Below are 16,531 nucleotides of genomic sequence, written 5' to 3' on the forward strand. Positions count from 1 at the left end.
TAGCTAGTCTCAGACTCCAGTGAACATTAATCTGCCTCACTAAGTTTTATCTGAGAGAGGCTTGGGGGTGAATGGCAGGCAGGGGGTGTTCAGGTCAGGATTGGGGGGCACTTGCTTGCAGTGCTGTGAGGGGAAGCTGTAATGGTGCTGCCTGCACTGTGCCTGTCTTAACACTTAAAGCACAACAATAAATCCTTAAAAATAAACTAATAAAACACAACGGCCTACTTCGCTTTATTGTCTAGGTAAGTACCACATTGATTGAGCGTCTATCTTTCTGGTTGTCTTCGCTTCACTTTAAATGGCCTCAATAACATAGTCTTATTCACACGCACGCATGCACACAGGCACGGTGCTGCACAATAGACTTGAAGATTCACAGCTTCTCCAGGCTACATTCACAGCCCACATGTTCTGACTTAATTACCCTCTCTGATGTTCTCATCTGGTAATTCAGAGCTGCCTTCCGGGTCGCAGGCTGTGCCCTATAGTTTGTGGCTTCATCTGCACTGTACATGAGGACTGGGTAGAGGTTAGCTTTGTATTCACACTAAATACACTACATGTGCATTTTATAATGGTCTTTTTTTCTATAATTACTATATTATGTACTGCAGTATTCTAAAGAAAACGGCAGTGGATGCTAGTATAGTAGCGTATTATATGGTAAGGCGTTACAGAGCAATTAATACATTCTAGTAGCAAGATTAACTTTTTTGTAGGGTTACAATTGACCATAGTTCCTGTAGGGCTGTGGGCTGTTTGATCCCGCGAGCGCACACTAAACTATCTCCCTATTGTAAACACACACACTCTGCTTGCAGACGCTCCTTTAACTAATTCAGATTATCCCCATCCAATACTCAGATCCCTACCTATCTATTTGTTGAAGCAGCTCATCAAAAAACAAACAGATCGAAATGACACTGCTGTTTGTTTTCCAGTCCTCCCATGATGTGTTTTTGAAAGCGAGGAACACAAGCTCGCGGGCTGAGTTTGCCAAATGTTCCCGGCATGACGTTATCCCAGAGCATTTCTTCAGCCCCCTCGGGAGGAGAGCTGACTGTTCCATAACCTCTGCTGTCTTAAAGGAGCCATGCCGCCAGCAGCTCCTGTGGAAAAAACACAAAGAGGAGCAGCTGGCTTCACGGGGGCCTACAGGAGCCAGACCGTTCGAGGGCAGGCCTGGCCTTCTGAAGATAATCTGGATCTCATTAGGTGGGGGGGGGGGGGCACAATTCCTTTTGCTAATTTGTTTTTAGGGTACATGACAGAAGGGGCATTCTTAGTGTGGGTTAGTAAAAGTGGTCAATTGTAACTCCACAGGATGGATAGATAGATATATATTTAGAGAGCATTTTTAAATGTTGCTACAGTTTGTGTTTTTTTCTTTTTGTAATATTCATATATTTAACACAATCTATTATGTATATATAAAGGCCGTTAGATGTTTCATTCCTTTCAACTCTATTGGCTCCACCTACCCTCCACTATACTGTATTACATGGAGTTGTGGGGGGTTGGTATAGCTGGGACAAGTGTGTTATTATGTGCCTCCCGAGATGAAAGATCCCAATGTCACATGACTTTCTGGAATGAGGAAACCAAAGACGGTTGGCATGTTGTATTCAACAGCTGCAGTGCGTTTAACTGAAAGTTAGTTAGAGACAGCTATGGAGAAAGACAATTAATTGATTTGGGGCGACAGCACCCGGAATCAATGAATGCCTGCAAACATAAAAATCGAAGGGGAGGTAAAAAAAAAAGAAAAAAGCTCATCCAGGGTTTACTTCCCATTTGACCTTTTGTCCCATTACATTACAGGACAATAGTGCTTTCATACTGAAGCAAAGGAGGTCTGCTGCAGTGCCCCCTACTGGTCAGTTTATGTAATTAAGTGTGGAGGTCTCATTCTGTATATGGTATAGACTACAGAACTAACCCTTTTAAAACTAATTGTATACACATCAGGAAATTCAAATTTCCAATTTCAAATGATGCACTTACTGCACACATTAGGTAAAGACTTCAGGTAGTATATTCTACTGCTGAATAGAACTGTACCTTTCTGTCTGAGTAAGGGAGCCAAATAGTACTTCACTGCTTTGTGCCTTAGTAACACACACACAAACAAACCCCCCCCCCGCCATACAGACACGCTGAAGCTCAGCTGAGCTATCCTTGGGGATAAACTTCAAACAAACCTAACAAAAAAAAAAGAAAAGAAAATGATAGAAACGTCAACGTTTGAAAGATGATAGTGTGCCGTTTCTACAGACAGACAGAAATAGAACCGCATCCTTCAGGTTTAGTAGCGTGTGTGTACTGCGTTCTTGCTCTGTGTTGAGTGTGCCCTGGTCCTGTTACCATGGCAACACAACACAGTTATCATACCATCTTAAAATGGACCAGAGGATCTCCCTGACAGCTGTGATGTGCCAGTAGGCCTGATTTCTAATCCCTCCTGCTTGCTCCTGCTTCCTCTAACAAGCTTCAAGAAGTAAACAGAATAGCTGACACACGTCGTGCATGCTTTTTTTAAACATCAAGGCCAAATAAACAGTAATGTCCAATAACATACTATTTGTGTGGCATAGCTTGGCTGTTAACTAGACAGGCAAAAACATCAGATACAATTTATTTAAAGCTGTCCCACAATATTCCTTCAGTAGTATTATTCCTTTGTGTTGGTGTTAAGTGACTTGTTAAAAATGAGAGTGGCCTGCAATGCTCACAATGTATAGCTTCCACTCTATTGTCACTCTCTTCAGTGTCGAAGGTTTCTGCTGTGACATGTCTGTTTGTCAAAATGCATTGCACACGCAAGCGTGCTTATCTGTCATGACCTGTTTGTGTCTGGTGGTGGTTTTCTGAGAACATCACCATTCCAGGAACACCCAAGGGACTTCTGACGGCACTGAGATGTCCTTTGGTTTTCCTGTGATTGTTGCTAAATAGTTGTACACAACTCTCACACATATCATAGGTCCAGTACTAAATCTTCATGCTCTGTAGCAAGATCACTATTAGGACCAGGTTTCTAGAAAGAACATTTTACATTTTAGTGATTGTAATAATAATTAATGGGGGCGGTGATTGGTGATCTGATACCAGGAGGAAGGAGGAGTATATTTTATTATCTATAGTATAGTACTGTAAATCTGTAAATGCTAAAAAACAAAACACAACGAAAAGGGGGCCAGTTTTAGGGTGATATATAAAATGGATTTTAGTGTCATGGGTATCGGGCATCTCGCTTTTTGCTCATGGCGACTCTAATGGCTGAGGAGTTACAGCTGTTTTCAGAATGTCCCGGGCAAGTTTGTTAGCAACCCTGTGAAAAACAGCAGCCCATTCCTGAGTGGGAATGCTGCTGGACTCCCTGCTTCCCAGCTCTCTCTGACGCTCCTCGTGTTGGCAGCGAGGCTCATTCCTGGGCTCATTTCCTGATTTAAAGTTTAAAGTTTCCATCCCGGCGAGGCTAAATTTGGATTTCCAGTTCAGTCCGAGATATCGTGAAAGAATGCAGACTTTGTCATTACTAAACTGTTCCCGTTTACAGCCCCCTCCCCTCACGTCTCCCTTCCTTCTCTAGAGGAATTCTTGAGGCAAGAAGTATAAACAACACTCTGCAGCTTCTTTCCTCTAAAACTCTGTCTTCCCTGATGTCTTAGGCCTTCTCTAGCTTCCACAGGGCTGAAAAGGACCCACCAACTGTAGCACACAGACCTCCAGTGTCAATTTTCCTACAGTCTCTGGGAATAGGCCAGTTCTGCTACATTCAGCTTTTGTGGAGGCACATTCCCTCATGATTGTCTCACAATCATGTTCAGTTTTACACTCAAATGTCTCTGGTTTCTGTTTTGTATTCAATAACACAGCTTGTATTAAAGCAGACCTTGTCTATTAGAGTTTTGACCAGAGTGACACTGTATCTTAACACTACTTAGAGCTATGTTACAAATTAAGTACAGTATTATAGATGGAGAACAAGTGAGTCTTTGGTTTAGACTTAGACAGAGAGGGAGCATCCCTGGTCTCAGCAATTCAGAAGAGCAGACTGGCTCAAACTGCGGCAGGCTTCAGTACTATACTGGAAGAGCATGAAGGCCATTGTAACATCAAATTTGCTTCCCTGTGAAAATCTGCTTCCAGGAGCAATTTGTTTCACGAGTCAAAAAAATAAAGCAACTTCTCAAGTAAATGTATTTTATTATCATTTTTGAGTTTTGCAGCTTTTTAAAAATGTTATCAATGCTTCACAACCCTCAATTAAATGATTCAGTATAAACTAATGGGAAGACCTGTTTGGATGTTTTCAGTTCTGTGATGCAAGCACAGTAGAAGAAGTAGCATTTTTTGACTGGAAATCATTTTTTTCATTTTGTTTTTTTGTTTCACCAGCATTAGATGTGTTCGATTGGTGTTGGGACTTGAAAACTGTTCGTTTATTTTCACATCCTGCAGTCTACGCGAGTGCTTTTACTGGATGCACCACTCGAGAGCCCCAGATTTTCAGTTTTAAACGATAAAAACCGATAAACCAAATAAATAAAATAACCTACAAAAAAAAACTTTCCCAGTGCAGTTGTGCAATGTCCCTCCTTCCTAACTTGTATCTCACATTGATTAGTTCTGGATACTGTAAACCCACCCCAACTACTGAGTGGCAGCAAATTCCTACATTTCTATTGGAGAACTGTAACATGCTTGCAAGATTTAAAATTAGATTACAATTAGAAACAGAGAATTGTTCTTGCTGTCCAGATTGAAAGCTATATTACAGTTCGATAGGGAGTATTTACACGCTCGTGGAATTTAAAACAGAATTAAAAAAAAAAAAAAAAGATCTTCATTACAGTGCCAATGTTTCTCATGATAAATAGGATTTATAGCCTAATTAAAAGCAGGAGACTTTATAAAACCCCAGATTCCCTTCAGAGGACAGTAGAAAGAGAATTGTTATTATCCTAAACCTCAATTAAACATTCCCAAGAGCCCTGCTGTTTTCTTCAGAGTAATAACTGGCAATCTGTAGCACAGAAATTGCTTGGTGTTTCTTGTTTTTGAATGTTTTTGTGTGTATCATTTCCTCAGAGTTACACAACAGTAGTGAGTAATAAAGGTTACTGAGGCCAATTCCCACTTAGCAGTAAGTAACTCGCTGCGTCACAATAAAAATAACTTATGCTGGGACTTTTCTGACCTTATGTTAGTTTTATACAGATAAAAATCACTGTGACCTACAAGATGAATGCCTTTCAAAGAAAAGACATACTGACTTAGCTGGTACAAATATTGTAATATTGGATCTTAATGGTACTTTCCCCTAACCACTCACTTTGCTGCAACTCACAAAGCTCTTGGTTGTGAAGCTGCCCTACGCTTCACTGTGAATATACAGCTTATAATGCAGTCTTTGATGCAATGTTACATTCCAGCCCTATTATATGGCTCAGTATGCAAACTACCTCGGATGGGCAAGGCCACCCCACACTCAATCCCAGTTAAAGGGCCCTCTGTTATAACAGCGTTTTTGATAAAAGGTTATGATACACTCCTCCCTCCTGTTGCTGTTTTAACCCTCACTCTGAAAGTTAGCACACTGCCCGTCCTCATTCAAAGGCTCTTTGTTGTATTCATCCCCCATGATATAAAGCAACAGTATCCCCTACATATAGAGACATGGCTATATAGCATGTGCAAGGTGTGGTCAGAGTTATTGTTGTTTCTGATTAGGTCATCATTATTCCCCCATGCTTTCTAACTATTCCAGCAAACATGGCCTCTGAAAAGACTTCTCAATGCTGATTGTGTGGAAGCATGTTAGTGTTAGACAGGCTTCAGTGCACACTTTCTCATATGGGCTGCAAGGGTTTCAGATGTGTTTTCTTGCAAGTTAATATAGGAGGCTGTGTGGTCCAGTGGTTAAAGAAAAGGGCTTGTAACCAGGAGGTCCTCGGTTCAAATCCCGGCTCAGCCACTGACTCATTGTGTGACCCTGAGCAAGTCACTTAACCTCCTTGTGCTCCGTCTTTCGGGTGAGACGTAGTTGTAAGTGACTCTGCAGCTCATGCATAGTTCACACACTCTAGTCTCTGTAAGTCGCCTTGGATAAAGGCGTCTGCTAAATAAACAAATAATAATAATAATACATTGTGTGCAGGGTGTCTCTTGTATAAGAGATGTCATCTTGCGCTGCCTGGGCGAGAGAACCGCAGATCGTAGCTGGCTGCTCCAACTGTGGAATATGGAAAATGATGTCTCTTACAATAAGCGACAAACCTCACCCAATATATTAACTTATTATTAATCACAAAGACAAAGATTGAACTGCAGGAAGTTGCTTTTTAACTGTCAAAGCAGTGTTTTTTTTTTTTACCTACTTGAAAAATCTTTTTGTTCCCTAATTGTTGTTATTATTTATTTAAAAAGCATTAAAAAAAAGCTTAAACAAAAAACAACAAAATATTTTCATTAAGCTACTTTTTGTATTACTGTGGGCTTCAATGTGTGTAAATGAATAATATATCTCTCAGGTATCATCAGTTCATTTATCTACTGTAGCGCTGTCCCTTGATATGTCTGTTTTGTCATTTGTTTATTTGTCATCGAGACTCAAGCCCTCCACACCACTATGCTATGGCATTGCAGTCCAGCTGGGCGGTGGCTCTCGGAGGGGGTTAACCCAAGCTGCCATGTGTGCTAGTGCTCATATTCAGGCTCTCTGCATCATTCTCCAGATTTAGTAACAATGCTGTCACAGCTCCTGTCTTCCCAAATCTATAATTATAACAGACTGTTCTCAGGCTATGATTTAACAATTGGCCCAATTACACAGGCCCTGGATGTTCTACTGCAATGGAAAAAATAAAAAAATAATAAACATCATTTCAGTGAACTGAGTGATTAATTCAGTAGGGAAAACAACATGAAAAAAGGCGGTTGGTGTGCTAAAGATTTAAGTTCTGTTTGTGAATGTTTTATCAGGATTAGGTAATGGCCTTCTATTGATGTTTGAGCTATTCTTCAAAATGCTTTTAGTATTGGATTTAAAAAATACATATATTATTTTATCATTTAAATTATGAACGGGCTTAGCCTCAGGGCTTATGGTACAGGCAGCTTTTCCCTCTCATTCCTCAGTCTCGTGTTTTTTGGCACACGACAACTCATGAACAAGGAGATGGAATGGAATATCCTTCTGCTTGTAATCAGTTCTATGAATTCACAAGATATGCGCTTCATAAACAACTCGCCATATGAAAATAATTATTACAGAACAACAAATTGATAGCTGATACCAGATCACTGGATTTGAACTCCTGAGGTGAAAGTTCTCATTTGGTACTGTACCATTCTTATTATTAAGCCATATTTCCCAAATAGCATTACATACCATTCTGTTGCTGATACAAAACTAATAATGGGGACCTGTGGCGGGGTGACCCACCCCTATGTGTATTTTGTGTTTATGTGTAGTTGTTCACAGAGTGTAGGTTATGTAGCACAGGTGATTTAAAATGTGTATTTGTATTTAGGCACGGGTTAAAGTGGGTATTTGTATGTGGGCATGGGGAGTGCACAATTAGTTCACGTGCAGACTGTGCCGAGATTCAATTGAATGATTGATTATCAGGCGAGTCTCAGCACAGCTGCATAAAAGAGTGAGTGTTTCACGCACACGGGGTTGGTGTGTTCAAGGAGAAAGAACAGGAGAGAGAAAAGCAATTACAATCATAACAATTGCTACGTGTTGGCGTGGAAACGGCACGTTCCTTGTTTGTATCTGTTTGTTCGTTTTGGCCACCGTGCCGTTTTGCTTTACAAAAGTATTTTGTTTTTTTTGTTTAAACCGTTTATTTATTATTAAGTCTGCATACCAGCACATTTCACTCACCAAAACTGTTGTCTGTCTATTTCCTGGCCTGATGTCACCACACAGGCTGTCGTGTCACAGGACCTCATATCAATTGATCTTCAATGGCTTTGCACACAGTGGCAATAAAATGGTGCTGCAGGATGGGGCAATAGTAGCACAATGGCAGCGACATTACAATGGTATGAGTCATCGGTAGAATGGTCATGCTTTGACATGCCAATGGTACTGTATCATAATGGTATGATCTAGTACTACCATGGTACCATATCAGTACCCAACAGACAGAGTGCTATCAAGACCACAATGTAATGTGTTTTCCATTGTCTTGCCATTGCTGGTGGTCTGCTAACTATTCTGCTATGGGTTTCTTCTGGGTAACACATAATGGTATCATACGGATGAGCTATGTAATGTATCCACTTAACGTTTTGAATGGGTCTGAAAAGTCCTAAATGTAGGAACACGTTTAAGGAGCAGAAGGCAGCTGAAGCAGTGTCTCGGTGTAGTTGCTACTCTTTAGTCATTCTAGTAAACTTTGTTTTTCTTTAGTCATATCTACACGCTTTTTTTTGTGGCTCTACAAGATGGAATTGATTATTACTGATTCCCTGACAAACGAGAGGGATCCTCATGGTCCCTGCAGGGGCTGCATGGGCTGAAGAGGGGAATTCGTTTTTCAGCTGAAGTCTTGACAGCAGAGTTCTCTGGGACACGTGCTGCCTTTTACCCAGAGCCGCTGCTTGTGGCCTTAAAGGGATATTTAATATCATCCACATTTTTCATAATATTTAATATATTGCCTGTTTAATATTCCCTTATGTAGGTTGTCTTTCATTCTGTTTTGCTATAATTGTTATTTACCGTTCTTACTACTTATTCTGCCAAAAGAGTCCCTGTTCAACCGCTGGGTCGACTTCTGACTCCAAAAATCTTAAGTCTTCAGCTGTGATTTGATAAACAATTGACTACTTGGTACCAGACTGTAGACAACCTTAAGTTTTAAATTAAGTTGTACTTAGAAGTACTATACTGTACTAGGCCACATAATAAAATGGGTGCTGCTAAGGATTTGACTGTGACTACCTTCTTCAGTACATTAGTAGTCCAGTAGTCTGGTGCTGTAGTCAGTACTGTAGTATCATTTTGCACCCTCTTGCCATGTTGCTGGCTTCACTCAGCACTGAGACGTGGGCAACCTGTGTTCCCAAAAATACAAACTGCTGTTTTTGTGTGTCAGCAGGTGGTAAGCATACATTAAAAATATTTACACATTTCATGCAGGAGCTCCTGCATTTAATACATAGAAAAGGTGCATCACATTCTCTTTATAATGCTGTCCTAAACTGAGCCCTAATCAATCATAGCATACAAGATACATATTGAATGTGTGTATTACTTGTACATGTGCTGTATATCTGTACAATGCAGGTGCTGTATAAATCAAGCACTGGATAGAAATGTGGCTTTGTTGTTGCTACATTTTATTTATCATGACAACTTTATTTATCATGACAACTAGGGCAGCAGACAACTAGGGCAGCAGTGTGGAGTAGTGGTTAGGGCTCTGGACTCTTGACCGGAGGGTTGTGGGTTCAATCCCCAGTGGGGGACACTGCTGTTGTACCCTTGAGCAAGGTACTTTACCTAGATTGCTCCAGTAAAAACCCAACTGTATAAATGGGTAATTGTATGTAAAAATAATGTGATATCTGTATAATGTGAAATAATGTATAATGTGATATGTTGTAACAATTGTAAGTCGCCCTGGATAAGGGCGTCTGCTAAGAAATAAATAATAATAATAATAATAATAACTTAATGTTTGATATATATATCATCTGGCAGCTGGCTCTATGAGCTAAAATATATATATATATATGAAGAAGAAAACTAATTGACCCATTGTTTATACAGTGTGCATATATACATCCCTGTAATTTTTTGTAATTAAACTTGTATTTTATTTGTTTGCCACAGTAATTGTTTTTTTATGTTGTAGAAAGGGGTGGGGGGGGGGGGGGGTCAACCTTCAAATTAGCTTTTCATCAGTCTACCGTAAGATGTTCTTAATTATTTCTTTCCTGGATAAAATGCTTATGACAGTCACACGTAAATTGCAGACCAACTTTGGTTTCCTTGACATTGAAAAATACACTTGGCTTTGTATATGAAGTATACAACCCACATCCCAAAATGCAGGTCACTTTTTTACGTTCCTGGTTTGCTCCTATTGATGGCAACGTAAAATCACCTTCAATAATAAGGCCAGCCCGGTATTTGTTATTAAGCCATCTATAGTCCTAAGTGTATCAAATGACCCCTCTAAAAAGACCAACATGCTGAAAACTATATTACTGAAATTGCATCTTGGTCAATGTGGCATATGAGCAAAACAGACACTTTTGGAGGTTAATTTGTACACAGTTTGGGCAAGCTTGCACTGGTGCCCCTGCAAATAGAAACTGTCCAGCTCATGATCCTCTGTCCTATTTCCTGCTCCGCTCACATGCCAACGCTCTAAACAAATACAAACGTGAGAGGCAGTCTTTCTAAGCTTGTAGTAAAAGCTGGTGTTCTACTTCCAAGTAGCTGGCCTAAGTTTTACAAGCTTCTCTGGTTCCAAAGAACAAGCGGGCGAGTGGGAGGCAACATTCAAAGGTTAAGTCCATTTCAGTGACAGAACAGCCACAACAAAACGGTCCATTTTGCACAGTATAATTTAAAAGTGTTTTAGAACTTTAAAAAAAAAAAAAAAAAAAAAAAACCATTAGCATTCTTTGCAATAAAACAGCATTTGTTAGATATTTATAAATGTTTCAAATGCCAGGAGAGATGAGGAGAGATACTTTGTTTGTGATTTATTTATGCAGTACAAAAAATATTTAGTGAACATCCTGCAGGAAATTCAACATCTTCCCCAGCTAGTACAAAGTCACAACATAGTAATATCCACCAAACATTTGGTACACAGCTGTATTCTATGATTTTCTCAGTCAAGTTTTATAACCAGTGTTGTTAGATATTAACAGTTTGTCTGCCAGATAGTTTTAACTTCTGGCTATGTCAATGATCACATGCTTTTTCAATTCCTTTCCCCTCACATGATGGCACCGGGGATGCTTTGTTTTTGTTAAAAAAAAAAAAAAAAACATTTCTAGCTTCTCTCCAATCAACTACCATCGAGAATATATTTGTATATTAGTAAAGGGTTGTCTACTCTGTGTTTGATGTTGATGTCCAAGATACACCCACACTCATTGTGAGAGTGTCTTTATTGCAAGAAGGCATTTTACTCTGTCTATTAGGGATCAGTGCAGTAGCTATTGTGTTACAAATGCAAACCTCTTTATTTAGGCTAAGCTTTCCCTTTTACTTTATTTTTCTTGTTAATTTATACCGCAGTTTGCAGTAGAAAGGATTCTACTATTAAAATGTAGTTTGAGAGCATAATTTAAGTATCCAGTTCCATCTGCTTTATATATTAACTAGGGATTTGCATTGCATTAATCATCTTTAAACATAAATGTGTTGGCATTATTTTATTAATATTTCGTTTTTCTGCAATTTAATGTGGTTGACACCTTTATTGTAAAACTACTGTAAATGTGTTTGTAAATTATAGTATTTCTCATAATTTATTTGAACAGCCATTAAAAACACATTTGCAGATGGTTTAAAATAAATAAATAAATAAATAAATAAATAAATATAAAAAAAAATACAATACAAAAACTGTATCTTCCCAGTCCTCCTTAAACTGCAAAGCAAAAAAAAGCAAAAAAAAAAAACACGCCTGCCAATCTGCTAGGCTGCAGAAGGGCCCTTAAGGTGGCCGCATATTTGTGTGGTGAGTAAGGAATGTGGTTACATGCCTTGCACATTAGCTATGACTGATCTCTGGCTGATGAGAGCAGTATCCTGCACACGGCAAGTGAGCTCATTCAGACACTCCACACTGGAGCTGAGCAGAGCTCGGGAGGGATCGAGCGAGAGAGAGAGAGAGACACACACACACACACACAGAAGGCTTACAGCACACAATAGCCTGGCTGAGGCATACACAGACAGCAGCAGGACTTAGTAGTTGATGGTGCTGCAGAGGAGGCAGCTGTAGCAGCTTCCAAGGGTTATCATTTTGCCCATTTTCTTTTTTTTTATTCTTGTTTGTGGGGGGGGGGGGTTGTTGCTAAATTGCCTGGATGCCTGTGGACATTGTAATCGCCCCTCCAGAGGAGCTCTTTTGGACTGAGATGCATGATAGTGAAATGAAACTGAAAATCAGGGTGCGCAGGATAAAGGAAGGAAGGGAGCTGAGAGGTTAGTATTGAGGTTGTTTGGGGTTGGGGGGGTCTCTCTTTGTCCCTGTTTTTCTTGCAGGGAGGATTGAGGATTTAAAAAGGTAAGCCCTGCAAACGGAACCATATAAAAGGATCGTCTTCCACCCGACTTGTCATTGCATGATTAAGATGTAAAAGTGCCTTTTAAACAGCCTGCATCCTTTTTTTTATTTTTTTGCATACAGGAGTTTAAACCCAGACTGCTAAACCCAGACTGCTTTGATGCCTCATGCATCTATTTCTAAGGCTGATGTGTGTGAAAAGAACCCAACAGATGCAAGGATGATAGAGTGCCTAAGCCAGAACAAGGGAACTGGGCTTGATCCCTGATGCAGCAAAAAAGATATCACAAAAAAGTTGTATTGCAGATTAAAAATGGCATGACTAGATTAATAAAGATTATTGCAAAGCTGCACCATATTGTTAAAATCCTGCAAAGAAAAGCATTGAAATTAGCAAACATGCTTGATTTTTTAAAAAAAAAAATATATATTTTGCAAAAGTTTAGCAAATTGAAGTAGTATGCGTGGCTCAATTTATACAGATTGATTGACGGTAGCTTGAAAATACAGAATTTTGATATACTGAATGTGTGCATGTCTGTGTGCGTACTTATATTCCTGTGTGTGTATATTTGTACATATATGCCAATGCTGTCCCGGAATTAGCATACAGTAAATGTGTGGTATAGCTCTGAGATTACAGAAAGCTGCTGATGCAGATAGGATGCCCATTAATGCACTAGGTAATGATGATCCCAGGAGGGCAAGAAGGGGGGAGTAAGTGAATGAATTCTGCTGCAAGAGATGCTGTGAGGGGGATGAGGTAACCGGCTGTGTTTACCCTCCCCCAGCACCCACCCCCCCCCCCCATTATTAAAAATAGCCGTGCTATTGTGTTTGAAAATCATCAATATGGTTTAGTGTAAAATAAGTATTATACCATAGTTGATTTATTAAGCATGTAGTATGCATGGTCAGTCTGTGCTTTGAGGTTCAGAACTTGCTTATTTATTGATTGATTGATTGATTGATTGATTGATTGATTGATACATGTGTTTATTTATTATATGAAGCATATGCAGGCGGGGTCTGCAAAAATGCATAATGTAATCACAGGTACTTCTGTAGCCACAAAAAGCATGTTAGGAGAAGAAAGCAAATACAACTGAATAGGTGAAATATTAAATATAGTGAAAGCTGAAGTAACTGAATGCTAAGGGGACTGAAGATATTTAGCTGCATATTCAAGGCGCAGTTCTCTGCTATTGTGTAGCATTACTGCGGCTATAGGCTGCTTGGAGCAGGTACTGTAAATACGGGTTTCACATTTTGTAAACCAAGCATTAGTGGTTTAGTATGACTTGCAGTCAACCTTGTGTCCTTGTCCACCCTTGCTTATGTATTTTTCTGCTCTTTAAAAAAGGTTGCCATCAGTGGGTTAAAGATACAGTATTTCACAAAGACTGTAAGGTGTTTTTTTTTGTTTTTTTTTGCAGACTAGAAACATGATACAAAGAAGGGAGAAACTAGATTTGTAGGTTTTCCGATGTCTTTAGCCAAATTGCCTATTTTTTTCTGACAAATTCTGATTGTGTTAACTTTTATTGTTATGTTGGAGGGAATCCATTGTGAATGACCATCCTGGAGAAATACTTCACCTTGTAATATATCAGTCAGCCTATTGGCGAAGTAGTGTAGCAACCTGGTCACAAGACTAAAGCATCAGACAAAGCATCTACAGTCAGGGATGTTTCATTTCTCATTGTAATTACTGATCAGATCCACGGGGGAGCGGGGGAGCAGATGATCGGATGCACCGTTTAGGTTTGGAGAGCTTGCTGCTGGTCACCTTTACTATTTTCTGGCGTGCCTTGAGTATGGAAATGTCATGGGAGGAGCTTGAAAAGTCACTGTTACATAACTCTGAAAAAAGGAAGATAGTAAGGGAGAGTCATAGCACAAACATCTTTTTTTAAATTTTATTTGAAGCTTCTTACAACACAGCGTAATTATGAGAACAGTGACGCACCTAAGACAGGGAAAACGCCCTCATAGTCCTAGCTGCTTTCTGCAAATTCAAAATTGTACTTAGTATTTCAACTAACTGTACTTAGTGGAAACTGATTGTGCGAAGTTAAAGGATGGCAGTCTTAAAACCAAACCACAATATGAGAGCGTGTACGTGTGTTTGGTGTGTGTATGTGTTATAATTGAGCATGTGTTTTATGCATGGATTTGTGTGTGTGTGTGTGTGTGTGTGTGTGTGTTTTTATTGTGGTTTTATCGTACTTTGTCAACCACTAAGGAGTTAATGGTTGATACTTGCAAACTAGCATTTGTGACATCATTTCGGAACACCAGCACACACTCCTATTATGACACCTGGTTCCAATTAAGTGGATTCTAAAGAAAAATGTCAAAGGAGGCAACTGCCATGCTGTATTTATCTATTTTTTTATGTAGCGCTCACGCCCTGCAGGAGTAATGAGCAACAATATCTGATGACCTAATTCAATCCACACCCCTTCCTTTCATCCCATTCAATGGATTTTATTTTCTTAAAGAGACATTGACCCTCCAGGAAGTGATCACAAAAAGCAATGCATTTTAAAGCAATAACCCTTGCTGAGTGGCTCTAGTAAGATCAACATAGTTGCTCAGTAGAAAACTGCTGTTTTGCTTATCTACACTTGAGAGAGAGGTTAGTTTAGTCAACTTAAAGGAGGAAAGGTATACATATTTTTTTTTATTTTTTTATTTTTTTAAGATTATCAGTTTAAGGATTTTGCAGGTCATTTTAATTTCCCTACAGCAGAGAATTGCCTTGTCAATTTAGAACAGAAACGTATTAATACTTATCTCAATAGATGCCATCGATTTGTATTGCCCACATATTGGAGCAGAATGTCTAAAACTTCCATGTAAAAAATTAGCTACTGCACATGTTGGCTAATTCAAGAACATTGTAATCAACATCTGAGTCAAGAAGTGAACTATTGATTTATTGATATATTGATATATATTTCCTAAAACGTGATACAGTAAGTGTTAGATTAACTAACTTTATGAAATGGGGTCTGTTTTGAAATATTTAAAATTGATATGGTTAATAAATATATTGTATTAGTTTGGCATGTCACTTGGATTCAAAAGACCTAAAAAAGTAAACAAAGTTACCTTTGAATGGGAATACTGGGTAAATTGAGGGTGTTGCAAAGCCTAGTTGGAAAGGTCTCTTTCTCCCATGTCGCTTAGATCCCCTGATACTGTATCACCCCACTGGAATGACACAGCCGATAGATCCAGTTGAGTCAGGGCCCTGCTACTCCCAGAGCTGTGATTAATACCTGTGTCTGCATGGCAACAGGCCCTCCGGAGCGATGATGTCAGTGTGTTGTGCCAAGTGTTAGGGTTAAGCAGGGTTGTGAGGGGGGGGTGGGGGGCTGCATATGGCCAATGAACCATGACAGTGTGTGTCAGTGTGTGTTTCTAGAGATCGCAAGCAGCTGCTTACGGAGGCAATAGCAGGCGGATCAGATTTCTTTTAGACTGATGAACAAGATACGGCCTGCTGAAGGATGATGTCATCTCTTCTGGTTGTTGCCATTAATAGCTTAAAGCAGGCTGATCAGTCAATCACAGCTTAAAGGGCCAGTGTCCACAAATAGAAACCATGGTGGGGTTGCAGATTTTAAATTGTACTAACTCAGTTACAGTGCTGTAATTTATAGTCGATCATGCTACTGTAAATTGATAATGCAATATATGAGAAGGCATTAGAGACTATATTAGTAATATTACTAGCAATCCAATAAAGAAAAGTTCTATATTTGTGTTACGTGGCTGTGCTAATATCATTAATTAGCTGTGTTATTAAAGGGATATTGTATAATATGTTATTTTTGCAGCTGTGTGTGGTTCTCTTGGTTTGTGTAAGGGTAGAATGCCTTCCAGATGATGTTTTATTGGCAGGCCAGGTAAAGCTAGAGCCAGCTTCAATTATTTCTTTGCAGTGCAGTCCAGCTTATTGTCAGCTACCACAGCAGGTGGTTAAGGTGGCTTGCTGAGGTAGCATACAGGCTGTGGAAGAAAGGTTATGTATGTACCACACTATAATGTCTTATAAAATAAGACTGCATTAGTATCCAGTTGTTAATTAAATACATGAAGTGGTGACTGCGTAAATGTTCTTTCTCCATTTTAACTGAGTTTGTGTTTTCTGTGACTGACATCATATTGAAGTGATTCAGATACAGAGCCCTGTGTACCAGCCTGCTTTAGCTTTTAGGATTCTACAATAAACCTGCTTC

General features: G+C 39.4%; 1 protein-coding gene across 2 annotated transcripts in view; it reads left to right on the forward strand.

Moving 5' to 3' along the window:
- LOC117969113 (dual specificity protein phosphatase 8-like) overlaps nucleotides 1–16,531 on the forward strand; it is a 70,021-nt gene that overhangs the window by 46,113 nt on the left and 7,377 nt on the right. The window contains exon 1 of one of the 2 annotated variants that reach the window (XM_034917030.2): nucleotides 11,743–12,199. The exons of the other annotated variant lie outside the window; for it this stretch is intronic. Within the exon in view, the coding sequence (XP_034772921.1) occupies nucleotides 12,082–12,199 (118 nt within the window). The 5' untranslated portion in view covers nucleotides 11,743–12,081. Of the gene's footprint in view, nucleotides 1–11,742; nucleotides 12,200–16,531 lie in introns of those variants that run through there. 2 annotated transcript variants of the gene reach the window in all.

The sequence above is a fragment of the Acipenser ruthenus genome, chromosome 27 (assembly GCF_902713425.1).
Source record: "Acipenser ruthenus chromosome 27, fAciRut3.2 maternal haplotype, whole genome shotgun sequence".
NCBI lineage: Eukaryota > Metazoa > Chordata > Actinopteri > Acipenseriformes > Acipenseridae > Acipenser > Acipenser ruthenus.